Source organism: Amphiura filiformis, unplaced genomic scaffold (genome assembly GCF_039555335.1).
Source record: "Amphiura filiformis unplaced genomic scaffold, Afil_fr2py scaffold_70, whole genome shotgun sequence".
Lineage (NCBI taxonomy): Eukaryota > Metazoa > Echinodermata > Ophiuroidea > Amphilepidida > Amphiuridae > Amphiura > Amphiura filiformis.
The window spans coordinates 260791-269583 of NW_027305534.1; the positions used below are offsets into that span (position 1 = coordinate 260791).

The 8793-nt window shown below is 37.8% G+C and overlaps 1 protein-coding gene and 1 long non-coding RNA gene across 2 annotated transcripts; both read left to right on the forward strand.

Moving 5' to 3' along the window:
* The first annotated feature begins 302 nt into the window (after window positions 1–302).
* LOC140144658 (uncharacterized) lies at window positions 303–4186 on the forward strand. Its single transcript, XR_011857919.1, has 3 exons — window positions 303–418; window positions 2541–2728; window positions 4116–4186. It is a non-coding gene; the product is annotated as an uncharacterized lncRNA (long non-coding RNA).
* A 657-nt stretch (window positions 4187–4843) lies between these two features.
* Window positions 4844–7309, forward strand: LOC140144657 (tyrosine-protein kinase receptor Tie-1-like). The gene is made up of 4 exons (XM_072166468.1): window positions 4844–4951; window positions 5211–5307; window positions 6197–6296; window positions 7202–7309. Exons 1-4 carry the CDS (start codon window positions 4861–4863, stop codon window positions 7277–7279), a joined length of 366 nt encoding a protein of 121 aa, XP_072022569.1. The 5' UTR covers window positions 4844–4860; the 3' UTR covers window positions 7280–7309.
* Window positions 7310–8793: the final 1484 nt, after the last annotated feature.

Consider the following 8793-nt stretch of genomic DNA (forward strand, 5'->3'; position numbering starts at 1 on the left):
CCATGGAGAATTCGGCATAGTACTATTAGGTATGGCTACGGGAATAGTGTCGGGAGAAAGGGAGACAAAGGTTGCTGTTAAGACGCTAAAAGGTGAGTATTTGATTATTTTACATTATTTGTATTTGGCTACCTTTCTATATAATATATGCTGTTGTCTATGGCTGGTTCCCACGAAAGCTAAGAAAGTCAGTTACCTGTCTTAAGATGGCCTGATTACTGAAATGTTTGTTTATCACAGTGACGAAGTCTTGTTGATTAATAACATTACATTTTATTACATTTTTAAGACATTGCCAATGATGAAGCAAAGCAGCAGTTAATGAAAGAATTCAATCTGATGAAATCACTTATGCCAGCACTTGTGAATCAAAAGAACCGAAATGTTATCCAACTGCTTGGTGGTTGCATGGATGAAGGTATGGATATCGTATCTTATTTTGCCTCTTCTTTTTGCTTTCTTTCGTTCTTTTCTTTCATTCAATATTTCTACTTTTTTCTTACACCATTTCTTCTCCATTTTTTTAAGATATCAGTTTAGTTACTTCTGCGTTCATTTGGTTATCTGTTTATTATTTAAGAGGCGCACCATTGAGATTTTGTGGTCTCAAAAATAAGTGGGCGAAGTTTTTTTCTAAAAACCTCTACTCCCCCATCATGGAAATCTAATAGAGTGTCCTCTAACCGTTAATTTGTCAATTTTGTTTTCAGGGTTTCACCGTGACTTTGTGATTGTTATTATATAGCTTGAAGAACACATTCCGGCGATATGTACTTTTAAAGCGGCATTGTGAAATTTTACAAAAAAATGCCACCCTCAATTTTGATAAAAGTCTCGTTGTTTAACAATGTAGACAGACGCTTGTCTAAACACTAATCAGCATTCGAAATAGTTAAGCAGAAATTTTACACCCTGTCCAATTTAATGCCTATTTTTGAATTTTTCTCAAAATCATAGCACATTAGTGACAAGTAAGATATATGTATATTATAGGGCAAGGACTACAACTACTGCACTGGAAATTTTATTTCAGCACAGACAACAGTTGTGGAGTTACAGTCAAAAATGAGGAAAACCAATATTTGATCAATAAATCAATAACTACTTGCCTTGAGTTGCTGAATTTTCAGTGCAGTAGTTGTAGTCCTTGCCCTATAATAAACATATCTTACTTGTTACCAATGCGCTATAATTTTTGAAAAAAATGCAAAAATAGGCACAAAATTGGCCAGGGATGTAGTACCCCCTTAAATCAGCATATTTCGTGTGAAAAAATCTTGATCTTAGTGTAATGAAGTTCGGGAGCCGGAAACAATTCAGTAACAGATACGCTTATACAGCACTCACAATGTCTAATATTTTCAATATTACATTTTTTTGTCTCTTTACTATTACTGCTCGATAGACTCTTTGAGCTCGATAGACTCTTTGAGTATTCACTAACTGCCCATGATGGGTCTAGCAAACAACAATGTGTGTGGTGTTTTCAACACCACACACATATTTTACCCTCGAAACTTACGGCAAAATGAGTATCAACCAAGCTAATCACCTGGATTAGGAGCTACCTGACAGATCGTTCCATCAAAGTGGTCAAATCTGGCCAGTCATCAAGTACTTCCTCCATCAATGCATCAGTTCCCTAGGGCTCAATATTGAGCCCACTTGTTCTCTGTCTTCATTGATGACCTGGGTGATGAATGTGAAAACCAACTTTACCTCTACGCAGATGATTCCACCTTGATTTGTGAGATTACATCTAGAGACAACCTTGAAGCTGTTACTGCTAGCCTGAACGGAGACTTCTGGGCAGAACAGACGGAGGGTGACATTCGAGCAATCGAAATGTAAGGCAATGACATTATCAATAAAGAGGAATCCAACCAAGCTAGATCTTCTGTTTGGTACCACCAAACTGGCGCCAAAACTCTAGCATTACTAGACTCTATCCCGAGGAAGGCCCTTCGAATCATAGGCGTGAGCGGACAGGAAGCAAGTACAGAGCTGAACATCACATCTCTCCATCAAAGACGTCAAGTGACTGCAGCCACAGTCCTCTACAAAATGCACAACAGTTTTTGCCCACCAGAGCTGAATGCACTGTATCCAAATCCATTTGTAGTCAGGAGAGCTACCCGTTCTATCTTGTCCCTGCCTTGCCATGCTCTCACAGTACTAGTTTCTAGAACCATGTCTGCTGGCAGGACCTTCATCCACACTGCAGTTCACGTGTGGAATAGCCTACCAGATGGAGTAGTCTGAGATATATCTGACAACGGCGCACCATCCTTCAGAGCAAAGTACATATTATACACTGCATAAGCATCTTATTTCACACGCCTCATGCTTTACTTCCCCTTCACTCTTGTTGTTCCTAAGCTGCTGTGAACTACTGATTGGCCCATGTGGTTGTATTTTATAGTGCCTTAGGTGCCTATATAAGTTCTGGATCTGCGTCACTCATCATGGGCTATTGTTCACTCTAGCATTTTATAAAAAAAATGGTGCTACAATTTACCAAGATATATGTTGCATTTTAGATCCGCAATACATGATACTAGAATATATGAAAAATGACAACCTCAAGACTCTGCTCCGTGAAAGTAGAACTATTGGAGATGGCACCTATGGCAACCTCTTCGCTGGTAGTAAATGCTTTACACCAACACAACTGATGGGATTTGCGCACCAGGTCGCCAATGGGATGGCTTTTCTAGCACGGCAAAAGGTGAATGCTGCTTAAAATGAATTTCAAAATTTTAAAGTTGGTTCATTTTTTTTACCAGAACAGAATTTGACACTGCGGGCTTTCGAACTCGTACCTTCATGCACCATTGTGCTGTTCCATTTAAAATCCACACTACGCCTGTGAAAGATTTAGGTAAAGTCTTCCACAGAGGAAGTATGATTTTCCAATAGAATAGACAGTTGGGTAACTTCTATTTGAAATACTCACTTCAGTTGTAAGTACAGCCATATTACACAGAAAGCATGGTTTTCAAAATGATTAACCTTGACCAAATACATCTGAAAAACAAAGTACTCTCCCTGTTGAAGATATTTCTAAAAGTTTCTACATTGGTATTGTGGATTTCAACTGGAAGAGCCCATTTAGCCAACTGGACATATTGATATGATGTTGTTAAACAAAAAAGAGAAAAGGCGGGATGGGAATAAGATCATGATTGATTACTTTAAAACTGACAACGTATAATACAGCCTGTCTCAAAAAAAATTGTGCAAGTGAAAAGCGCCCTCTCTGGCAATTAGAAAATACCGTTGTGACATAATGCTTACATCAACGTCAAGGGCGTAGTCGTAGCTCTGAAATGCTGTTTGTTCTGTTCAATTTGCTTGTTTTAATCTCGAGATATGTTTAGTTAAAGACGAAAGGATAAAATCACAATTGTGCCACTTTTACTAGGGAACAGGGCTTTACATGTAACAGCATCAAGTTTATCAAGAGTTCCTTCGTGAAATCAAAAGAATGCATCAATAACACAATACAAAATTTGTTTGACTGTTTTATCATGATGCAGGAATGATGATTCTCTTTTTCCACTTAAAAGAGATTAAAAGATAAATAAATATTTCACATTCTGCTGTAAAAATTAAATACATGTGCATGTCAATGATTTTATCATGATTTTAGCATGGTAAATGCTGTTCTCTTAGTGACTTAAGAAGACAAACAAATAGTGCGCACTTATACATGCTATAGGTTAATGAACGCGTATTACTTGTTGGGAGAGATATTAGACAAAATAATGAACGCGTGCTGATGTTGATGCTTCTAATGCATGCGCCCCGAAAGGAGGAGTGAAATAGACGCATCAACATCAGCTATCATTGATTTACATGTACATCTCTCTTCCCTAGTAAAAGTGGCACAATTGTGATTTTACCCTTTCGTTGTTAATTAAACATATCTCAAAATTGGAACAAGCAAATTGAACAGAACAAACGGCATTTGAGAGCTAAGACTGCGCCCGGGACGTTGATGTAAGCATTATGTCACAACGGTATTCTCTAATTGCCATAGAGGGCGCTTTTCACTTGCACAATTGTTTTTGAGACAGGCTGTATATGTGTATTATTTTGTTTTTATTGATCAGTGCATTCACCGAGATCTGGCAGCTCGTAATGTTCTTTTGAACGAGACATTTGAATGCAAAGTATCCGACTTTGGTTTGGCGGAAGACATCAAGAATGGTGAAGTGTTTCATCGGCAAAATGAGGTGAATCTTATTTGGTACATAAAGCTTCCTAACTTTGGTTTTAAATTAAACTACCCAATTTCTTAAAAGTGAAACAAGACACAACCCTATGTCAAAAGAGACAGTCGTGTCAAATATGCCAAAAGGCATAATCACAACTACAGCGAATAGCTGAAATGATGCAAATTGCACAACCTTTTTTTCAATGTTTTAACATTCAAAATAATTCCTAAAAACACACTCAAATTCTAATGAAATTCTAATGATGCAGTTGAAAATAAGGTATTGTTTGGGTTGACTGTTGAAAAAAGTTTAATTTGTTGGTAGGTCAACGTTTTAGGGAAGTCTAATCATCTGACCAATTTGCACTGTATCACACGTATGAAATAAATATGTGGTAATTGGTAGGTCGGGGATGGTAACATGATGAAAATTAAAAGCAATTAGATGGTCGAATCTGTGGTTTAATCGAGTTTTGATGACAGCGGGTGAACGAGTGTGTGATTGAACAGAAATGATCAACTGAAAGACAACCGCTTATCAGCAAATTTTGTGCTGGCTATGATGGTCAATAGTTTGATTAAATTTGGTTAAATTTCTTTCTCTCATTAAATTATTCTAGTGTCGTCTTCCATTACGTTGGATGGCAATTGAGTCCATCCTTGGTGATGAGCACACTACAGAAAGTGACGTGTGGTCTTTTGGTGTATTGCTGTGGGAGATTGTTACTCTTGGTAAAGAACTTTTGTATTATTGAAAAGTAATTGTTTTAAATGAACTTTTTGACGAATTGACTTACCACTAACAAAATACTGGTAAAGAGAGAGGGAGGGAGAGTATTAATGCTTTCTTTCGACACAAATTCTACAGGTTCCATGTAACGTCTTTTAAACTTAAAAAGGGTCAGGTTTATGGTGTAACTTTCAGAGAATGATCGTGTACGTTATTCCCATAACTGCATGTCACAAAACCGTTTATCCCTTACTTCTCAAGGATCAAGACCATATCCAAAGTTGAAAGGCGATGCCATTCGCAAACTTCTGAAGAATGGACAGAGAATGCCGCAGCCTAAACACTGCAGTGAACAATTGTACGTATTTTACCTTTTGCCTGTAAAAGTAACAATATTATACAAAGAAAAAAATTGAACAGGCATAACACATTAATATCTACTATAGCATTATATTCTTTGTTTTTTTGCCTTACTGCTACAAGCTCGGTAATTTTGTTCTCTCAAAGCGATGTGCCGCAAATAGGGTATCATAATGCCCACTTGTATCCCGACCCTCTTCCGTTGGGTATATAGATATAGATAACGCATTTGCTGGTTCTATAATTGCGTTCACAATTACCAATTCATATATAATATCACGTCACCTCTAACCATGCTAACTAATTTATAAAATAATTGCCCTAACTTTTAAAATGTCAAACAATACACGCAGTGATTTATAGTGCGCTACGCACAGGCACAAGACATTGATCCGCAAGCCTCAGCACACTTTACAGGTAGATAAAATTGGGTTATTTGTTTGAATGTGACAGATTTTTTATTCCACAAATTGACCTAGAACATGTAGAAAGAGTAGGACATGACGAAAGAAACTTTAAACAATAATAATAACATCGGGTCTACAAGGGGATCACATAATTATTCAAGTTCGAAATGTGGCTAACAGTGGCTTAATGTATACCGAAATGAATGATTAGTTGGAACCCGATTTTTGCAGGACACCTACATCGCCGCTATATAATTGGGGTGCACCGCTCAGTCCGGAGTAGCGACGTGTCGGACTGGTGCAGTGCATGTCAGATTCGGACTAGCGGCGTGTCGGACTAGCGCCCTGTACCCATTTAATTATAGTAATGTTGTGCAAGTGTAAAAGAGTTTTTTACTTAGATAGGCCTAGTGGCTGAGGTTTTTATTTAAGAAAAGTCTAACCCCCTTCTCATGGAAATCTCTTATCTTTGTGCTCCAGATACAACATCATGTTAGTATGCTGGGAAAAGGAGCCCTCTAAACGACCATCATTTGAACAGCTGATGAAACTTCTCGAGGAAGTTTTAAAAGGAGAAAATGTAAGAAGTAACAAAATATACAGTGAATGTGCATGCAATATTTATGCTTAGTTGCCATATTTTTGAGAAAGGCTTCAAAAACTCTCCTTTGAGTTATGCATTATACGTGGCGCAATAATTTAGGCATGAGTCATGCCCTTGAACATGCCAGGATATTGCCATGAACATGCCAAGAACATGCCCTATTTTCGTTAGCAACGGGCATGAATTTTCGCGAATTTGGGAATTTTCGATGGGTTGTTCATGCTCATACATGAATATTCATGCCACTGCATGTTTTTTTTTGTCATGCGTTTAGTCAGAGCCTTGACATGTTCTGGGCATGTTCATGGGTAACTCATGGGCATGAATCGCGGTCAATGTCAAATTCTCTCTACTTCCATGCCCATAAATTCCTTATTCTTGGGTAACTCATGGCATGAATCATGGTCAATGTCAAATTTTCTCTACTTCCATGCCCATTAATTCTTTATTCAAGGGTGTCAATTACAATTTTAATGGGTTCAAAATTAACCACCCATGAATCCTTGATAGTAGAATAAAAGAATCAGCATTTCTTGCCATGTTCATGGCATGAACATACCACGTTCATGGCATGATTTGCATAGCAACCAGTAGCGAATTTTGGGAATATCTGTGAATTTTACCAGAAAATGTACCCAACAACCTTATTTACATTATCAAATGAGCTCAATAGCTCAAAGATGTGGCTTTTACATAATTATGTTAGCACTGAATGATTGGTACAAACACTTTTTATAATATCACAACATTCGTTTATGTAAATCGCTTTTTATAGGACACCCTGTACAAAGAGTAAAGATTTGTTGTATACAGGTACTTTCAAATTTCAAAATAATATATAAACCATAATTCCTATTCTGTACAATGACTTATTTTCCCAGGGCTACCTGTCATTTGCAAACTTTGAGACCAAGTTGTACGAGGACGTATCTTTACCAGCTCCGAACGAAAAGGTGTAGAAGAGTCGACTGGAACGGGCTAAACGGCCACAAACGTCTTACCTTAATTATATATTATAGATATAATCATGATAATCTTTGTTAGTTACACTGACTCGAGGTTTTATTGACTCATCTAACTGGGTCAATTTAGACATAGCTTGACGCACCCACTAACTCCATGTCTAAAATGACCCAGTTGATTGAGCCAATAAAACATTTTACTGACTCACTTAACTGGGTCATTTTAGACATAGGGCTGGACTCGTGTTTATGAGTCACTGTGACTCGGATTTGGTTTTCAGTGCAACTATCAATCAAAATTAAAATTAAATCGTAGCATTCTATAGTCTTAACTGCATTAAAGTAATATGTAATACAGGTTGTAACAAATATATATATATATATATATAAAGTTTAAGACTGCGTCGGCAATTAAAATTACAATAAGTTGATTTGCGTTGACAAGTGACAGAATTGCCGTGAATATATTTCAATTACACAACCGGTATCGGGCCTAGCCCTTCTTCAGGTGAAAAAAGCAATGCAGGATTGCTTTTTTCACCTGAAGAAGGGCTAGACCGATACCGGTTGTGTAATTGAAATATATTCACGGCAATTCTGTCACTTGTCAACGCAAATCAACTTATTGTATATATATATATATATATATAATTGTAGAAAATATAGTATTAGGCAAACATGTCATTTATCAATTGTATTGAATTTTGCTGAAGTACTTTGGTAAAGCTGAAGTACTTTGGCCATATTGTCAGGAAACATGGAGGTGTACAAAAACAGATTTTGCAAGGGGCTATGGAAGGCAAACGAGGAAGAGGACGTCCACCAACATCTTGGACTAATGACGTGAAGCTGGTTTCTAACCAAGGAATGCAAGGTGCAACGCACTTGGCATCAGATCGAGTGAGATGGCGTACTCTTGTGAAGACCACAGCAGCGCTACACAGCGCCACCTGACACAGAGAGAGAGAGAGAGAGAGAGAGATTGAATTTTACTTTCAATATAATTGTTGGTCAATAAGCGAAGAAATGACCAAATGTATAAATAAAGTAATCACAAAACAGCTTGGCCCACTTTATTAAGTTCAATCATGAACTATTTCTAGTCGGTGCTCTGATAATTGGTAATTTTAAACAATGGGGGGGGGGGGCATTTGAAGTGGTACTTTAATTTATGATTTTGAAATAAATATCATACTATTTATTTATTAATGTGAAAAAACAACAACATGGAAAACCTTTGCTTTTGTACCCAGTGGCGTAACTGGGGGGGCAACGTGCCACAGGCGCTACCACTAGGGGGTGCCAAATCGGCCTCACTTAAAAAATATGCCGATGCAATTCCCACACCCCCGTGTCTAAGATATTCTCGGGTGGCGGGTGGCGGAGGGGGGGGGGGGGTAGGGGAACCAATTTTGTTTCTTGCCCCGGCCGCTATCAACCCTAGTTATGCCACTGTCTGTGCCGAAATCTTTGACGATAAGCATAACAGTTCATTTCATGCGGAACAAACT